Source organism: Dipodomys spectabilis, unplaced genomic scaffold, assembly GCF_019054845.1.
Source record: "Dipodomys spectabilis isolate Male_0828 unplaced genomic scaffold, ASM1905484v1 ptg000024l, whole genome shotgun sequence".
Classification (NCBI taxonomy): Eukaryota; Metazoa; Chordata; class Mammalia; order Rodentia; family Heteromyidae; genus Dipodomys; species Dipodomys spectabilis.
The window spans coordinates 14,977,308-14,997,463 of NW_024870701.1; the positions used below are offsets into that span (position 1 = coordinate 14,977,308).

The 20,156-nt window shown below is 42.7% G+C and overlaps 1 protein-coding gene across 6 annotated transcripts in view; it reads left to right on the forward strand.

Annotated features, from left to right (window-relative positions):
- The window catches only part of Mapre2 (microtubule associated protein RP/EB family member 2), a 164,451-nt gene extending 146,870 nt beyond the window's left edge, over positions 1-17,581 (forward strand). For all 6 annotated transcript variants that reach the window (XM_042675115.1, XM_042675114.1, XM_042675111.1 and 3 more), the window contains 3 exons: positions 1,309-1,448; positions 5,445-5,603; positions 14,439-17,581. In XM_042675115.1, coding sequence (XP_042531049.1) covers positions 1,309-1,448; positions 5,445-5,603; positions 14,439-14,513 — 374 coding nt within the window. In that variant the 3' untranslated portion in view covers positions 14,514-17,581. The remainder of the gene's footprint in view (positions 1-1,308; positions 1,449-5,444; positions 5,604-14,438) is intronic.
- Positions 17,582-20,156: the final 2,575 nt, after the last annotated feature.

Consider the following 20,156-nt stretch of genomic DNA (forward strand, 5'->3'; position numbering starts at 1 on the left):
AATGTAGTTGGCCAGGAAGAATGTGTAGGAGGATCACTTACATCAGAGAGCTAAGGAAGCCAGAGCTCCCCACTCCCTGCAACTGTGTTCAGAATAAGAGGATCCAGGGCAGTGCCCAGTCATGGCCAGACAGTTCTTAACCCATGAAACACACACACTTCACTGTATATACCCTGTGATTTCTGTCTGTGCTCTGTACTATACAGTGAGTCTCCATGAGCTGAGTACAAAACAGGTAATGTCTCACCTGAACTCAGTGCTTTTTCTTTTTATATATATATATATCCTCATTCATGATACTCAGTGGATCACTTGGTTAAGGTACTGACTCCCAGACTCCCTGATGTAAAAGGGCATGGATGTAAAGGAGTGATAGAGTAATCAATCCCTTGTCACCTAGCAATCTTATTTCCTAAAACTCTCTCACCTGCTGCTTCATGTCCACTGACAAGACTTTGCAGGATCAGCTCCGAGTTTTTAGTTTTGAAAAGCTGTGATTTTTTTCCCCAATTCTAGCATTTCTTCCCTAGTAAATGACAATATTTCTGTATTCTTTCTGTCTCTTTCCCCCCATTATGGCCTGGTGGATATTTATATACCAAGTTCATTTCAAGAAATTTACAGCCATTCTTCCTGATAATGCCAATTGTCCCAGTGTGGCCAGTTGGGAGCCACTTTTAACTGTGTCCTTTCCTTTGATAACACATCCTTGCTTTTTCACACAGAACATCCTAGGCTCATCTGGTACGTTCCCTACCTACCCCTGAAATCAGCCATGTCTCAAGAAGCTCATTTATTACAGAATGACACTTAGAAATCAAGATTTGAGCATCAGAGGTGCTCAGTGCTAAGGAGATGCCTTTGTAACTAGACTCTTTACTGAAGCTACAAAATATGTTGAGTGGGAAAAGAAAAGCATGTTTATTTTTCTGAAATATAAATCTATTCTCTGTTAGAAACTCAGTTGGGATGATTATTTGAGGGTATCTTAAGAGCCTTTCTTCTTAACTATAACAACTGTGAAAACCTTAAGGTTCCTTTATGGCTGTTTCTCTGTCTGGAGGGAAAAGGGACAATTTTATTGTTTGTTTCTTGAGGAAAAAAAAAAGAACTTCCCACAAATGTTGCCCATGGACCCTGTAGTTTAATCATTTGTGTTTCTTTTTAAGTGTATTTATGCTCTGTAATGGGTAGGGATCACTGGATCTCATATACTTCTTGGGAAGCTCTTAATATCATACATTTGCTATACATCTAAAAACCATTTTTTACGTTGCCAGCATTCATCATTTAGTTGGTTGTTTCCAGGTGCAGCTAAATCAAGTCCAGCATCTAAACCGGGATCCACACCTTCTCGTCCCTCTTCTGCCAAAAGGGCTTCATCCAGTGGCTCAGCGTCCAGGTCTGACAAAGATTTAGAAACACAGGTCCTACAGCTTAATGAGCAGGTAAGTCGTTGTCTCCATCCATGTTTCTGTCATCAGTGATGTGTGAGGCACAGAAAGGCAAACCCCTGTAGGTCTGAGACAAAGGTGTGAAGTTGAGGTAAAAATCAGTAGACTGGTGAATAAAAGGTATTAGTCATTAATCTTAAAGCAGTACATCAAGATGGGGCAGATAATTTAGTCTTGCAGCAAGTCTTCAGGCCGTACTCAGCCTTCCCCATGGCTCAGTGGCATCCTGAGCTCCAGTCTAGTTATAACTCATCCTACCCATGCTGGCCAGTCCAAATAATTTTAAAGGGTGCTTTAGGTTAAACTATCTCCCTATCCTTCTCCTTTTCCTAGACTCCCTCCTTTTAGCAACTATTAGTTGAGCCTATTTTATGTGACAGATACTATGCTGAATGCTGGTAATATAATGGTAGCAAGATAGAGACCTTCCTTCCCTTAGAACTTACATCTAACAGTTGAAGTAAAGAGGAGGAAGGAAGGGAAAGAAGAGATAAAAGGGGGGAGAGAAAGAGAGAAAAGGAAGGGAGGGAGGGAGGAGAGAGAGAAGGGAGAAGGAAGAAGAGGGGAGGGAAGAGAGAGAAGGAAAGGGAAGGAAGGAGAGAGACAGAGAATGACAGAGAGAGAGCGTGCAAATGAGCAAGCCAGCCAGCCAGACATTGGACAAAGACTGCAGCTGTGTTGTAAGTCTGTTTTTAATCTAATATAGTAAATGTAGCTTTACTGGCTTTTAACTTCCCAATGTAAAATCATAAGTATTCTAACTAGTAATAGCTAATTTTGTGTAAAAATATATACAGCTGTCTCAAGTGATAGAACACTAGCCTTGAGCAAAAAAGCTCAGGGACAGCACCCAAGCCCTGAGTTCAAGCCCCAGAACCAGTCCCCCCGCCAAAAAAAAGGTATCCACAGCTTACTTACAAGTATTAAAACAGTAGGATTGGGCTGGGAAGATGGCTCAGTGGTAGAGCACTTGCCTTGCATGCTCGAGGCCCTGGGTTCGATTCCTCAGCACCACATAAGCAAAAAGAAAAAAGCTGGAAGTGGCACTGTGGCTCAAGTGGTAGAGCACTAGCCTTGAGCTGAAGAGCTGAGGGACAGCGCTCAGGCCCAGAATTCAGGCCCCATGACCGGACCCAAAAAAAAAAAAAAACAGTAGGATTTGTAGGGACACTGCAGAAGTTCCCCCCGCCATCCCCAGATACCAAGATGTCATTTTGTTTTGTTGTCCTTAAATAGTAGTTCACAGAAGTTGCCATGTAACAAAACAGTTTATGGCTACAATGCATCTTGACCAATGACACCCTTTTTGTCATTCTCTTCTATCCCTCTCAACTTACCCCTTCCCTCAACATTCTTAATGTTGTAGAATATACATTGAATTCTTGACTGCATCTCCCCTCCCCCTCCCCCAACGACTTCTTCTTCCTCTTCTTCTCTACCCTTTCCTTCTTGACCCTACCCCACCCCTTTGAAGTTCCTGCTTCACACCATTTGAGTTCTTTCTTGAATCTGCCATATTTCAGGTAATACATTTGTATACTCTTGCATACCACCCAACATATTTACTTATGTATTTATAACCTAAATCCAGCCTCCACTTAGCAGGGAAAACATGGAACCTTTGTCTGTCTCGGCTAGATTTACTTAACATAAGTTTGTCTTTACAAAATGCCTTGTTAAACCATCCTGATGCTGCTACCAGTCTGTGAAGAACGTGGAATCTAAGCCCTCAGGCTGTTCCCAGCCACTTAGCAGGCCAGTCCCAGTGATTAATCTTCTTTCTGCTGAGTCAGCAAGAGTTTGAAAAGTTCTTCTTTTTAAAAGATAATTGCATATTGCAATCAAGAACCTAGTTTAAAAAGCAGGCAGCTGGTTTCACAAGGGTGTTTCTTTACAATTCCAATCACTTTAATGAAAAAGTTAAAACCTTAAGTCATCTGGCAGGTAGATCTTTGATTTAGAAATGTGAAGTGTTCCAGTTACCTGCTGGTTCTTAGTTTGAGCTCATGGAGAATTTCTAGTAATGACTTCGCTAATGAAAGACAGTAAGGATAGCAGTAATGAGCTTTAGACCACAAGCCTAAGGCTCCAAGAAAGCCATAGTGAACCTAAAGAGAATCTGACATAAGTCCATAACACTTCAGATTTATGCCTACATTCTGCTTTAAAGGCTCAGATCTTTTGATATCATTATACCTCATTTCTTCGTGACTCCTTTCCTCCCTGTCTTCTCCTTCCACCGCACTTAAGTTTCTAACTACCTGGCCTAAATGCTCACTGAATGGAAGCCTTCTTCCCTTGCCCCCTCTCTTTCTTACAGCCTTGACCAACAAGGCTACTTCCTCTCCTTGTAGTCACCTCCTAGCTCCCCATTAGCTCTTCAAATCCAACAGAGTCCTCCATCCCAAGACCTCCAAAGCACCATGATTAAACCATCTTGTCATCCTAATGCTACTCTAGAAAGGCCTTCTTTCCTCTTGTAATTCCTTCATTATTCCCAAGAGGCCCCTCTGCCCCCCACCCCCAGGCCTTGACACAGAGGAGGAAGTACCTGACCCTACTGTGCCTCCCAGGAGGACAGACACACTCAAAACTGGGAATCCGTCCTTCAGCAAGTATCTTCTCCCGATCTGCAATTGCCTTCAAGAGTCTCTCTGAGCCTGAGGGGAGGCCACCCAAGCACCACAGTGTTACAGCTGAGAACACAGGGACAGAAGAGGCCAAGTGAATTACAGTGCTAATAGAGAAAGTGACAAGTGCCATAAACTTTCAGGATTTTCATTTACTTGGCCTCCTTCCTTTATTCAGGCAATCTCCCATGATCTGCTATAAAAGTAACACTAGGCTAGACAATCTCAATAATAGAGATGAATCAAAAGATGTAGGGGAGGAAGACATAAATAAAATAATTAGGGATTCTTTCTGGGCAGTGGGTTAGCCAACAGGAAGTGAGTTAGGGCCAAGACTGTGTGCAGGGACCCCTGATGGGGAGGGAAAATAGGCTTTGGGTAACCCAGGCAGAGAGACTGTGGCTGTCATTCATACATCAAGGCCTGGGAAGACCTGCAGTATGGACACATTGGGAGGAGTTGTGAGCACTGTTGAAAAGGAATATACACGCCATGGTACTATACCCTTGACTTTTCTTACAGATCCATCAGACATCTGCCATGCCATGTGAGAGATGAGGTTGGCCTCAGTCTTTGTGAATAGGGCCATGAAAATGGAATTACATTTTCCAGTTGATCTTTCATCCACTAACCTAGCTGCTGCCAGTTTTTACTAGAGAATGTTTATAGCTGAGTGCCTCTTACCTAACACATCTGGAATACCACCAAAACCCATCTTGGGCTGAGTATTTCTACAAAAACCTCAGCTACTTTCTCATTGCACAAACCAAAGCACTCCCAGAAAGCAGCCAAACCTCAGTTTTGTGGGTTGATAGTATCCTTGGTTGGGTTGGGAGAGTGGTGGTATATCTAACCAACCAGCCACAGATCCATGCGCTGGCACCAGCTCAGGGTAGACATGGATTGTTTGGCTAAGCCAAGAGATGAGGTTTATTGGTTTCAAGCAGAAAAAGGTCTCTAGAAGAGTTTTCTTTTTTTAGGAAATTCAGTTTTATTGCCTTGTGTATTTACAAACATTCATGGTCTCATATTAACAACAAAAATAGTTCAAAGTCAGAGAGGCAGAGATCAAGAGGACCATGGTTGGAGGCTAGTCAGAGCAAATGATTAACCATGCAGGTAGACAGATCGCTCTGACTGGTTAATCAGCAGTTGATAGAAAAGAGTGATTGGCATTCTCCTGAAACTGGACGTTTGGTCAAGTTCAAACAACAGCCTTCTTGATTCTTCCTAAGATTTGCACTTACTTATTTCATCTTCTCTTTTTATGTATTTTAGGTCCTTGTCTACAAGCAATAGGTGATGTCTTATTTCTTATTCTGTATTTGGGGGATTTCTTCTCTACTTTTACTCTCTGCAGGTACATTCATTAAAACTTGCCCTTGAAGGTGTGGAAAAGGAAAGAGATTTCTACTTTGGGAAGTTGAGAGAGATTGAGCTGCTCTGCCAAGAACATGGGCAGGAAAATGATGACCTTGTGCAGCGACTAATGGAAGTGCTCTATGCTTCAGATGAACAGGTAAGTGTGTGGAGCCATTGGCTCCAGAATTCTAAAACAACTCTTCATCCAAGTGCAGTGGATCCATGCGCTAAGGCTCCCTGGTTCCCTTGGGCTTCAGAACTACAGCTGAATCAATACATTCGACATTCCCAGAGGAATAAACATTGCCATCACCATCATCGTCTGTTCACCCAGTTCTGTGGGACATGTATCCATAAATCAGCCTGGAAAGAGATCGGTAGAGGTAAGGGCTTTACCTGAGAAAGGACAATCCAACCTCAAGTAGTTTTTAACTCTGTGAGCAAATAAGCAGTGAGAATTTCTATAAGAACTCTTCTTTCTTCTGATCTTTCAGTGAGGCTGATTGAAAGAGAAATAATCAAGATACTCATAGCCAGGACAGACCAGCACTGTGGGACAGCCCTGGGTAGAAGGCTTCTTTCATGGGGAGAACTTGACACATTTGCTGCTCGTGAGCAAATGAGCTGAGAGCAACTCAGCATGTGTCTGTGTGGGGCAATGAAAAGCAGATGTGAGGAGCAGGGAATGAACCCAAGAGGAAAGTGGGAGGGATAAATAGTAGAAACTGGGGCAAATCATACCAGTCTGCCTGTGCAGGAACAGAAAGGCCTAACACCCAAAGAAGCAAGAACCTCACCTTCTACAGATTTGAGTGGTGAAAGGCAAGAGCCACAGGCTAGGGTTCAAAGCTGAAGTGTTTAGGTCCATCTGACCAGGATGCCAGTGGTGCTTAGACAGTGCTGTGGTGGAGTTGCACAGGGCTTAATATTTCTATTGAAGTAATGAGCCACTGGCAAGCTTACTGTCTCTTCTTCCAGCAGAATGCCAGGCCAGTATTTACTTGATTTATGTCTTAACATGATAGCAGTGAAGCTTTCCTAAGCAATAAGGAACTGTGTCTGAGGTTTGGAAGCTCTTCCTTAGTCACTTTTTGTCTTGCCCTTAGTATTTTTTTAGAGTTCTTTCTTGATTACCAGTAGGTCAGAATGTAGATTTGGAAGCCCCTAGGAGTTGGCCTAGTGAAGTCTCAGAAGCCGTTGTGGCTTCCAGTAATGTTAGATCTGATGCTAAAAGAGGTGGCTGCTGTGTAGTGTCTGTGACAGTGAATTACACAACGTTCTGTACATACGAAGTGTTTTGCTGTCTTTTGAGCACAGAGTAATTATGGTTATTGCCTTCCAAAACTTGATTTCCCTAAATTGAATGAGGTCTACACGGCCATGGGAGGCATCACTGACCAAGCTGTGTTAATACATGCCAGCCGGAGCAAGGCCAGCACACAGGCCCACAATGGCTTCCCAGCCTTGCTCTTGCAGCAGGATGGAAAACTCTCGTCCCAAGAAGGCGACCTTGTGCTGGAGTACCTCCAGATAAACTCCAATTGAAGAGTAGTGGCAGGTCTATGAATTCCTGCAGAAGGCTAGATAGATAGGCTAGCCAGCCTCTAGCAAGAGCGCTGGCCTCCCTGGTGTGTCTTCAGGGGTCTCTGCCTAGATGTCCATACTTGGCTTTGTTCAGCCATTTCCATCACACTGTCCAACCTTAACACCCCTAGCTGCCCACAGAGCTGCTCTTGCAGTACATGCACAGCCACAGTGCAGATGCCTGCCCAGGAGCAGTCATGCTTGGAAGCCTCATTAGTCATAAGACTGAATGAGTTTATCAGGTCCTTTCTCAGTCACTTTGGATGAAACTAGACTGGGAGGAACCTGGGGCTATGGGTGTATTCACTTATTAGCTCCTCCTGTGCTCTTGAGAATTCTAGTAGGTATTTGTTATTGTTGTCCAATTTTACAGATGAACAGAAACTAAGAGAGGTTAAATATCTTTCCCAAAATCTTTGACAACTAGTCTGTATCCTGGGTTCATGCTGTCCCTTCTCCAGACCTGACCACATATGGCTTTTGGGAGGTACTTTTTGGTTGGGGTTTAGGGGAGGGGTGCTAGGAATGGAACCCAGAGCCTTGTGCATGCTAACAATATACTCACCTTCCGCCTGTGAGCCAACTTTTAAACAAGATGAGGATAGTAATGGCTAGTATTTATTGAACATTTAGTATATTCTAGATAAAGCATTCTTGTATAGTGAACATTTTGTTGGCAGTACCGAGATCTGAAAATCAAAGCCTTATACTTGCTAAAGAGGTATTCTACCACTTCAGCTACTCTGCCAGTCCTTTTTGTATTGGTTATGTTCATGATAGGGTGTCATTTTATGCCCAAACCAGACTGGACTGTGATCCTTCCTGTTGTCTGTCACTGGCATGTCAGGTACATGCTACCATACCCAGCTATTGTTTTACCCCTGTAGCGAGGATACCAGCCCTTAGTTGAAGTGGATTCTTACAAACTTCTTTGCCTAGACTGACCTCAAACCGTGATCCACTAATCTACTCCTTCCAAGTAGGTAGATGGCTGGATCCACCACATTCAGCTTCTGTGTTCATTTCTCACCCTAATCATATCCCTACACAGTGAGTGATGTTCCTTTTCTACATTTACAGATAAAATGACTCTCACAACAATGCATGGTTAATAAACCACCATTGTGGTTTGATCCCAGGTTTATTGACTTCAGGCCCCAAATCTCCAGCACTGTGTTACCTCCCTCCTAGCATATTAGGTGTCAGGGGGCAGGGAAAAAAATAAAGAAGACATGTAGATAGATGCTTTTCTTGGAAGTCTTTAGCTGAATATGCTCGTTGTGTGAAGAAGTTAATGCCAATCAAATGCCTACCTGGATTTTCCTCAGATCACTCCCTCGTTTTATTTTGTTGATTTATACCTACAAATGTCTTAGCATGGCCTCATCTACCTTGGCATTCACCTAGTTGAGTCAGCATCTGTTTTCTGCTAGCTAGTTGGTATATTTTCTAAAGCCAGTTTTATTGTCACTCCTGGGACTGTGCCACTTTGAGCCTTCACATCTGCCTTCCTTCTCGAAGATCGTGAGCCTTGTTTCTGGGGCAGCCTCCAAGCTCTGCACTGGAGAGGGAGCCTTAGAGAACTGCCAGCCCTGTCCACCACCTCTTTTGTCTCATGGTCTGGAAAGGCATCACTTTTGAGAACATACTCAGTGGCTACAGTGCCACACACAATCCCATGCCCAGCTCTCTAAATCCTCCTTTGTTTCCATGGCACTTGGTCCTGACCCTGTGACCCTATATCCTGTTTTCAGGACATTTCCACACTGAATGGTGAGCCTGCACTCACGTGTGAGTCTCATATGCATGGGATCCAGAAAAAAATATATCGCTAGTTTGTTCATTATGCTGTTGGTATGACTGTGTATACAAGTCTGAGATGGCAAATGTTTCTAGACATCTGCCTTTCCCAGAACGCTCCTGGGAATAGCAGAACTACTGGAGAATAAGAGGATAGATTTTCATGGTTGCAATTCAGTTAAAGTACATGACATACCAGGTATGTCACTTACAGGCCATGTACCATGTGTGTCATGTGCATCATGTATGTCATGTGTTGTACATGTCATGTATATATGTCATGTATATCATGTGGATTGTGTGTGCCACACATCGTATGTATCATGTATGTAATGTGTGCCAGGTGTATCAAATATGTCATTTGTGTCATGCCGTGCAGTGTGTCATGTGCACCACATTATGTGGCACAGGTTGCACGTGTGTCATGCCATGCACATCACATGTCATGCATGTCATCTGTATCATGAATGTCATGTGCCGTGGCATCAATTATGTCATGTGTTATGCTATGTGTCATGTATGTCATAAGCTATTCATGTCATGTGCGACATAGGAAATGACCTTTGTGCCTTGTCATAAAGTTGTGTGTCATGTCATTTGTGTCATATGTCATGCATGTCCTTTATGGTATGTGTGCTGTGTATATCATGTATAACACTTATGCCCTGTGTGTTGTGCATGTCACGTGCATGCATATAATATGCATGTTGTATGTGACATGCATGTCATATGTGTTATGTGCCATAGATGTGAATTATGTCATGTCATTGACATTGTGCACGCCATGCCATGTGTGTTGTATCATACACATTTATGCCATGTCTCACTTATATAATTAACGTTATATGTCATAAGTGACACTTATTTGTGTCAGACATGTCACTCATGTGTAATGCATATCATGTGTCATGTGCCATGTAATTTGTCATGTCATGTATGCTATGTGTAACGTGTGTCCTTTACATCATGTATGTCATTGTGACACATATGCCATGTGCCATGTAGGTCAATTATGTCATGTGTGTCTTATGTCAGGTGTCACATATATGTCATGTTGTGTGTGTTCTGTATGCTGTGTACCATGTCATGTGTTATGTGCATGACACAGTTGATATACCTAACACATGTGATATAAATGACATACACGACACAAATGACATGTATGGCACACTTGACACATTATATACAAACATGACACCTATGATATAAACACCATGCATGACAAACCAAATACATGAGATGTATGACACAAATGACACATGTGTCATTGAAATATATAATATACCTGGCGCATGACATGTTTGACACGTGACACATGACATTGATGGCACATATGACAAATGACATGCATGACATGACACAAAAGACAAGTATATGGCATAAGTGACACAAATGTCATGCGTGACAACATGATGTGGATGACTTGCACAACACATGACATGATGAATGAAATAACATGACATAATTGACATGCATGGTGCATGATGTGTGACACGTGTGAATGACATCTGTGGCACATGTGACACATATGATATGCATGTCATATGTGTGGTAAACCTGACATTCATGATGCATGACATGTATGACACATAGTGCAGATGGCATGACATGCATGACACATGGCGCAATTGTCATGCATGCATGGCAGGTGACATGTATGGCACTTATGAGATACATGTAGCGTGACACATGGCATGTGTGACATATATGACGTGTGGCATGTGTGACATATAACACGTGGTGTGCATGACACCTGTGACACATGCAGCAGTATAGGATGTGTGACACAAATGAAATGCGTGACATGTGACACGTGATACATATGGCATGTGACATAAATGACATGCATGAGGCTGAGTGTCCTCCTGTGTTTAAGAAGCAGGAGCCATTGCGCTTCTGTGAAGACCTCCTCCTCCATCTTTTGACCCCATTTCTCTCCTGCAATAGCCACAGTCCTTCAGTACTGTCTTCTACCTTGCTTATCTTTTTATTGATTTCCATGAGAATAAAGAGTTATAACATCCCTCAGCACTGAGCATTTAGAGAGATGTAATGGGTTGATATGGAAATACTAAAATTAACCAGCTGGTACTTCAATGCATCCATGCCACCTTCAGCATAAATTTCCCTTGGCCTCCTACCTACATGTGAGCTTAATTTCTTCATTCTCACATTGTCTGTGAAAAAAAAAAAAGATTTTTTTTTTCCTTGAAAATCTACAATGGCATTGTATGGGCTAGGAACTCTCAGCTGTGATGTGTAACATGTCAGAATTTCAGGTATGTTTTCCCAGACTTTCTGACTGCTTTATCTTGCACCCATGCATTAACATCGCCTTGATAACTTGGGAGACTTGTTTCTTTAAGTCAGCATTGCTCAGGTCTGCATTTCTGAAGTTAGGTGACATCAATTGCATTTTCCTCTATCTGGGATTTTAGCTCACTGTGTGAGGCTACTGTCCTAAGCCAGTGGAGGCCACAGAGACTCCACTTGTTCAACATGAGGAAGACCCACCCCTTGTTCATCATGGGGAAGGGTCTCATCTAATAGATTCCTGACCCTACAGCTTGTTACAGGCTCAACAATTACTTGAATCTGGGTCTTTCAACTCTCAGTTATGGGTTAACTCTATTGTCCTATAGTTAACTCCTAGCTTGGATGAGATTCTTTGCAAAATGTAAAACAGATCCCACTTCTGAGACTTTCCCATCAGTCTAACATGTACATAAACAATTATGTAAGAAAGCACAGTTCGGGCCAGCTGAGGGCTGAGGGGAAATACGGAAGACATCACCCTATACTGAAGAGTTAGGGTAATAAATAAAACAACTTTGTCCCACTGGGGGCCTGGAACCTGGCTAAAGAAGTTGTAAAGCCATACAGTAAGGAATGCACCCAGGGGCTACTGTATACTGTGTCTCAGAAGCAAAAATGGGGACAAAGGCTGCAAAACTTAGAGGAACTGTTCATATCCAGAGGAAGCAGAGGCTTCATGGAAGAACCATGCTTTCCTATGAAATGGTCATTGTTTTCATTCCTCTAAACAGAGGGAGAACACCTGCTTTTATGGAGGCCAGTGCCTGTTTCTCGGCTAACGTTACCACGGAGTGAAATGCCCTCTTAATCCTCATCAGAGTGTCACTGTCAGCTGAAGTGCTAGCTTCCTGAGCTAAGGTGACGGCTCTCACATACGCCAAGCAATGGGCCAAACAGCTAGCAGAGGATACTGCTAAGTGTGCAACCTGGGGTACCCAGGACCCAGAGAGCCTGAGGCCAGAGAACATCTGAAGTAGGAATGTAAGGGTCAGACAGACAGCAGGAAGTGGTCAGAGAAGGTAAACCTTAACCTTTCAAGGTGGAGCAGCCCTATGAGGTAATAATATGATGTAGTTATGAATATGAGGGGATCACACAATTTCCAAATAATTGGCACAAAATCAGTAAGAGATAGTGCTTGATTTGATCTCAGGTCTTTCAGACAATGTCACTTTCTACTTTGAGTTGTCACAGAGTTACTTTGTTATTATTTATACTTCTGGAAAAAATATGCTAAAGAGTTCTTCCAGTAGAATCATAATCACAACTTACCTTTAATAGTTACTATATGCCAAAATTCCTTCTAGGTATTTTATTGGTTTTTTTAAACTCATTAATTTCTGTATTCATCAGTCAGTTAATCACACTGAAAACCTTATTATATAGATATTCTTACTGTCCCTCATTTTACAGACAAAAACAGTGAGGGCATGGAGCAGTTACATTACATGCCCTGACTCTCACAGTTTAAAAATAACAAAGCTGGGACTCCAAAGTCCATGCACGCAGCCTTGACATACTACCTCTCAGAAAATACTCATCTTGTGACCTTGACTAATAGTCTGATAGTCTTTGTCATCCATTCTGAGTCCTCCATGGATTCTTCCTCTTGACACATCATGTTGAATCTATAGAGGGAAGAAAAATGAGACCGAGTTGAAGAAAGCTCTGGTCCTGCCTCAAGAACCTCAGAATCCTGTAGCTAAAGCCAAAGATTGCAAACAAGATTCCAAGTCAGTTTTATAGTACAATAAAGTATAGAATGCTACGGAAGGAGAACAGGTGTGGGTCTGGATCATACCTGTCTAGGATGAGATCTTGACAGCTTTGCCCTGGGCTACAGGTACTAGGAACTTGTTAGAAAGGGAATAGGTTTAAGCAGGTCAGGAGTCTGTGTGATGGGATCTGAGCCCTTCTCTGTGCCAGTTTACATGCCATACTGCATCCCAAAACCCTGTGTCATTACAGGAGGGACAATTAGCTGCACTGGTAATAAGTTAACTTTGCCTCTAGGTTAAAATGAAAGAACTAGCTGGACACTGGCGAGTCATGCCTGTATGTAATCTTAGCTACTCAGGAGACTGAGATCTGAGGATAATAGTTTGAATAGTTTGAAGCCAGCCTAGACAGAAAAGTCTGTGGAGGTGCAGCTCAAGTGGTAGAGTATCAACCTTGAACAAAAAAAAAAAAAAAAAAAAAGCCAAGCAAGAATAACAAGACATTAATTAAGTTTAAGAAAAACAGAAAAAAGGAAGGAAAGAAAGAAGGAAGGGGGAGAGAGAGAGGAAGACAGGAAGGAAGGAGAGGGAGGAAGACATGAAAGGAGAAGGGAAAAAGGAGAGAAAGAGATGGGAGAGAGAAAGGAAAGGAAGGAGGGTGGTAGGAAGGAAAAGAGGGAGGGAGAACAGAGAGGAAGGAAGGCAAGGAGGAAAAGGGGAGGGGGAGAAGGAAAAAGAGAAAGAAGAGAGAAAAAGTGAGAAAAGTTGCAGCTATAAATATACTTAACTGGGTTAGGCAAGTAATAATTAGGACATTTGGAACCAAATAGAGCTACCACACCTGCTTAGAGTCTACAAGCAGACAATAAGAAAATAGAGCCTGAAACATCCTAAACAGATGTCCCAAAACTTTGAGCCACAGCCTGAGTTCTGTGCCAAGAAGGCTCTCCTTCATGAGGACAGCCCATGAATATGGCTATTAGCCTTTCCTTCAGAAACTAACAGGTGGTTTCCCAGGTATCTAAACCCACCTGAGATTGGTACAGAAAAACCCTGCTTTAGGCAGACAGCACCAATGCATGGATGACCACAGTGGAGGAAATAGAAAACAGATCAGAAAAACCACATGGTGGGCTGTTCATGTAGGGATAGTCACCCAGCACATACAGCAGCCTAGACTTGTGTGGTAGGGCTCAGCTTATTTATTTGTGGTTATCACAATGCTGTGGAATCATGTTTGGACTGTTTAACTTTTTGCAGAAGACAGGCAAGTATGGAATATGTTCTATGAAGATATCCTTCCAAAACAATTGGAAAAAATAAGTTTGGTGCTTATTGTGTGATAACTGTTGTTTGCAGAATGATCATTTGATGGCACATGGATGCGAAGGCATCCCTGCGTGCATTAGTCACTAGTAGGAGGGAAATCATTGCAGGGTAAGTCCTGACTAAGCCTGATTCTGTCCACAGACGAGATGCCATGCTACCCAGGGATCATAAGCTGGGACTCCCATGGGGCCTCAGATACAGATACAGTAAATTATTTCAACTGAAACTTCTCCCTTGCCCCACAGGAGGGCCACACAGAAGAGGCAGAAGCAGAGGAGCAAGCCCATGACCAGCAGCCCCAGCAGCAAGAAGAGTACTGAACTGTCTCAGCAGCTCTTGGCACTTCCATTGTGCATGGGAACTTTCTTCTGGAGAATTGGAACATGTGTGGCCTCAAGCTCAGCAAAACACCAACTGTTCCCAATCTGCTGTTATCATCAACGCACCATTGCATACGCCAGCCACTGCTCTTGGTTCCCACCTCCTTTGCCAAGATGCATTTGTAGGTGGCCATTTGAGTCACCTACCTGAGAAAGTGTAGTGTTACATACCTTCAGCATCACCACTTGGCTGCTTGAGATTGGTTCTGCTCTCTCCCTTCCCCAGCCCTCCCACCCCCCACCTGTTTCTTTCCAGAACAACTCTTCCCTACCCCAACACCACTACCACTTCCACCCCTTTTTATCTTGGTGTGAAACAATGGTAATTTGGTATATGGTATTTATATTGGCATTTCTTAACCCAGTGTCACTAGATGTCACATGCATTTGTGGTGCTTTGATGTTTGCAAGTTTTAACCTCTGATCATCAATTTGGTCAAGTAATGAATTGGAACAAAGGGAAACAGATACTTGATATGAAAGCCATAACGATAGTGACTTGTGTCATGGGGGGGGGGGGGGGGAACAAGTCAGTTTCTCCCTCTCTTCACAACAGGAAAGGGAAAGAAATGGATTCAACAGTAGGACTTCAGGGCCCAGCAGTATTTCATAGAGCAGCATGTTAAACAACCACACAGTATGTTGTTAGTTTCAAAAGACATTCACTTGAGGAAAAACACCATCTCAGCTTTGCCCTTTCTCCTCATGCCCCTGCTCTCCCACCCCTGTTCCCAGGTTCTCATGGTGTTTTCTTTCTCAGGGTCCTCTTTGGTGGGCATCCATGAACTCCAAGATGTTGTTATCAGCTATCTGCAATCCAAAGGGGGTCTTGATAGGTGCAGGCCCTCCTGCCTCATCCCTCGTCCTTGTGTGGTTTCCGCCCCCTCCTCCCCCTCCCCGGCCTGCCATGCTTACTGGGGAATTCCTACTAAAGGGTAATGTGGGCCTGCAGCCTGAGCTGCAGGGCCCTGCGCGGTGTTACCCTCTGGTTGGAGGCTGGCAGTGAGGATTCATGGGAGCAAAATTCCCAGAGAATTTTGCGGTCTGGTATTGACCGGGAGAACAGCAATGGAACACCTTTGCCTCCTGGGATCTTCTAGATAAAGAGGAGTCTCCCCTCTTCCAACATAAGGGCCTACGTAGTCACTGACATTTGCTCAACCATGGAAATTGATAATAGAGGAAACATCTATTGATGAGTTTAAAGCATTCCTTATAACTAATAGTTGCACATTTTTCTTAGTCTTTTTCCAAATCTCTGCCTTTCTCTCCCCACCTTTTGACAGATGGTATCTCTTCCCAGATCATGCATTTTGCTTGGTTTCCAACATTAAGTTTACCTCCCCCTCCATATTCGACTTAGCAGGTGCAACAAAAACAGAAACAAATGTGCCCACCCCACTTTCCACCTAAGTGAAAAAGCTTAAAATAAATTTATGAAATATGCATCATAAAAGCTTCGAAATCTCTTTATTAATCGATGAAACACTTGATTCTCAACTCTAGCATTGAAGCTTGGCACCAAAAGAACTCTTTTTCCAAAATAAATCTTCCGCAGCAAAGTGGTATTTATTGAGTTACATGTGGAAAAGATGGTTTGTATATTCTGAGATTCTTACAACACACTGTGCAGACTTGGACAGATAGATGTTCCATGGGGTTTGACTTCCCTTTCTTCTCTCTCCTGCTCACTCTGCACGGCAGCAGCAGCTCATTTCTCTCAGGCTGAAAAGCCTGGCTCCCAGCAGTGACATCCTCCAACGCCTGGTTACAGGTAATGGCTGTGCTATACATAGCACCATGCTTACCAGTGTGTCACCCTGCTGAAGCTGTTGTACTCACCTTATTTTAAAATAGCTCTTGTAAAGAGGCACAATAACTAACTCCCCACAGATACTTCAGTGGTTCCTAGGCCATTCTTCGCCTGCCCTGGGCATCTCAGTAATGTCCAGTACCCAGTAGCTCATAGCTACACTTCTGTCATGTGAATGCACATGAGTGGGTATCAGGGAGTCAGGATCATGTGTTCTTTTATGCCACTTGATATATTTAATTTGCATAAGGCTCCCTGGTGACTCTGGCTGGAACCACTGTGTTCTTTAACATCTCAGCTTTCCCATATGGAAAAAGGCTGACCTGCAAAAGGGAGCTTCCCCAGCCTCCCCATTCCATTCTCCTTCCCAGTGGCTTGGAGGAGACTCTATTCGTGTAAAGAAGAGCTGCATATTTTTCTTCCTATCCCATCATAAACATCTCCTGTGGTGCTGTGCCTCAGTTGATGTCATGAATGCTTTGGAGTATCTTTAACAGCTGGGTTTCAGAGTCCAATAGCTTCTGCCTGTGTACCCACCACTTATCACCCAGAGATGGTGGTACCCCATTGTTCTATCATCTTGGTACTCAGAGCACACATTCTTCATGCCTCAACTTCACTCACATGCCACTGTTCTGGGCATGTGAGTGAAGGCACTTCCTTCCCTCTGAGAAAGTTGGGTTTCCGTTAGTGCCCTACACACTCACTGTTGGCTGGTTATAGCACTTTCATTGCCACGGTCAGACTGGAAGTGATTGAAGCAGGGGGCAAAGAGAAAGTCCATGTTCATTCTGAGCAGAAAAGCAGGAACAAAAGATAAAATACTTGTTGACCCGAGAGAAGTAAACTCCAGAAGGGAACCAAGAATTCCTTCCTTCCCTGGTGAGTATTTCCATTATTCCGTTAAGGTTTAATATGCATTCAGATTACTTTTACTAAATAGTACACCATAAAGCTTTTGTTATATATTAAATGTAAACTGAAAGGAATGTAAACATATGTATTGTTAATTATAAATATAGATAAGTAATGGCATAATAGAAGAAAGGGTCTTATTCAGATGTATGACATCCATTCCACATTACCCACCTCTTGTCGCATGGTAGAATAGTTTTTTGTCTCTGAATATGTGAATAACTTGACTTGCGTTGATCTTTTTACATATTTAATAAAAAAAAAAGTATATGTTAAAGTCTGTCTGGATTTATTGAGTCTTACAGTTTTTATTTTTTATGCTAAAATTTCCCTTCTCAGTGACCGTGGGTGTGATAGGAGGCTTGCATATGCACTCACATTGCCCACATTTTGTTATAATTTATTTGCACAAGGAAGGGGAATGTCTTTGTATTTATTGATAACTGGTGTTTTAACAGGAATTACAACTTTGGATTTGATAACAAATGTAACAGCTGTAATATCTTTAGAAATACTTTACCAGAAAAAAATAGTAATAAAGATAAAACATTCCCCTGGGAAACATTTCACTTGCAAGCAAATAAAATCACAGCTTTTGCAGGTCCAGCCCACTCCATCTGGACAAAACGAAGCTGGGAAAATAGAGACTGTGGAAGCAGCAGGCAGATGTTTCTATAGAAAGCTGACTGAGTGGCAGAAGCTCTGAAATAAGCCTGCTTTGTTTTCTTGGGTTTAAATAGTGATTTATTGGCATGCTCTATAAATGGCATACAACACACAGGGACTAGAATGATTCAGAATCAATTATGAAAATTGCTCATATACCACCAGAGGACACTGTACAAGCGGTGACTCCCCTATAGACTTGACCCTGCAGCCTGTAACTCTGGGGCCATGACCCTTTTCACCCTGAAGGGTATCAGCTTTCAGCCTTCTGTAAACTGCTTTCACCACCTGGTGACCAGTTGTGTTTTATTCTATCCTTTGACAACTTTTCCAGTCACTTGTCTCTCAAGAGAAATGAGGAAAATAATCAGGGGCAAGCCCACTACTACTCTTACATCCTTTTCCCCCAAGGTGTGTCAGTGGAAGAGTCTGCAGGCCATTGCATAGGTCATGAAATTGCATGCTCAAAGCACGTGTGTGTTTCCCATTTAATTCATTAACACTGGAGTAAACACTCAAAGCCTTACAAGTAGACTTTCAACACTATAGGCAAAAATACATATAATTTATTTCAATTTAAAAGTGCTGATGAACACTAGTAAGGCTATTACCAATGGTTCAGATGTGGTAAAATGAGACTTGTGCCATTTATTATTATTATTATTATTGTATACAAATCAAGAATTCTGCTACTGGAAGCTTGTGAGTCCAGATAATAATAGTTAATAATAGTTCATGGAATAGTTATCCTGTTATATTAATATACTTACATTAATTACATTCTATTAACAAATAATAGAATCGCACTTGATTTTAGTTATAAATGCCAGTTCTCTAACACTAAATACATTCAGCTAATTCTTCCTTCTAACTATGAAAATACATAGTTATTTTCATAGTGGCCATGGTGGCTTCTACAACTAGTAAACATTACTGACCCAGTTTCCAGCACCAAGGCAATGCTACGCAACAGCACAAGTGCTGGATCAGAGCCTCTCTCTGGATGCCCAACAGCTCCTGAACTTATGAAAGATGTTTATTCATTACAAGAGCTCTGGCTGGATGAGCTTAGAGGGAAGTAAAGCCAAAAGACAATCCATTGGTGCCTGGAAGATCCCCATCAGTCTATGACCCAACCATTATCTGTGCAGACAGAGCATCCTCAAAATGTGCATGGAACCTGCCTCGAAGGCTTGGAGTGTGAGTGGAGCGGAAGCCCAGCCAACGTGAATTTGTCCAGCCTTTCTCTCTTCACTGAAAGAAAATGTGAAACCTTTTCAGCTTGCCAAATTTGAATTTCTTTAACAGGTTTCTTGTGGTATTTTGTAACTCCTTTATCAAGTCTGGGTGCAAAATACGTGTCTTTAAAGGGTAAAAACACATTAATGTTCCCTTCAATGTACGATGTTCAGTGAGAACTAGCCTAGTACTTTCATGTGTTCTTTTCCAGACAATAAAAAGGTTAAGTACACACTTCCTCCTGAGCAACAAATGTTAGGCCTTCATAACCTGGAATGAGGACGCCTCACCATTGTTCACAGGGGAGCTGTGCCCGTAGGCCTTTCTGCCCGTGGTTAACACACACACACACCCTCCACCTTTGCACTGGGCTCCACTGGTGCCCTGTTGCTAAGTTTTCCTTCTGAAGGAAAGGAGAGAATGGAAAGTATGCTAACATTCCCAGTATCCTTCAAGTTCCTGTTTGAAAATAGCCCAGAAGAGCCCCAGCCGCATAGTGGAGCTCAAACACAGCCCTACAAGGACAGCCATCAGAAAATGCGGTCGTTGGAGGCAGCAACTGCCCTTGAAGGACCGGAAAGGTGAGAAGGAAGGCCTTGTGTGGGAAGTTGAAGGCCCCCTGAAGGGGCGAGGCAGAAACCACGAGAGGACATTACAAAGACGGCACTGGCCATGTTTCCCCCATTCATGTTATTCCTCTGGAGAGTCCAGGCCTTGGAATTGGTTCCTGCTTCACAGAAGTGCTGCTCATTCATAGGCACATCTTGACGGAACAAATTTTGTCTGTTCAAGTGTCTACTCAGCCATCAAGTAAGGCAAGTCAATTGTCTCCCAAATGAGAGGTGGGAGGGAAAAGTTACCATCCATACCATCCCTTGAAATCTAAAACAGATTTGAGAATGCTGCTGACTCTACCTAAGAAATACCTAAAACAAAACCATAAGCTAAAA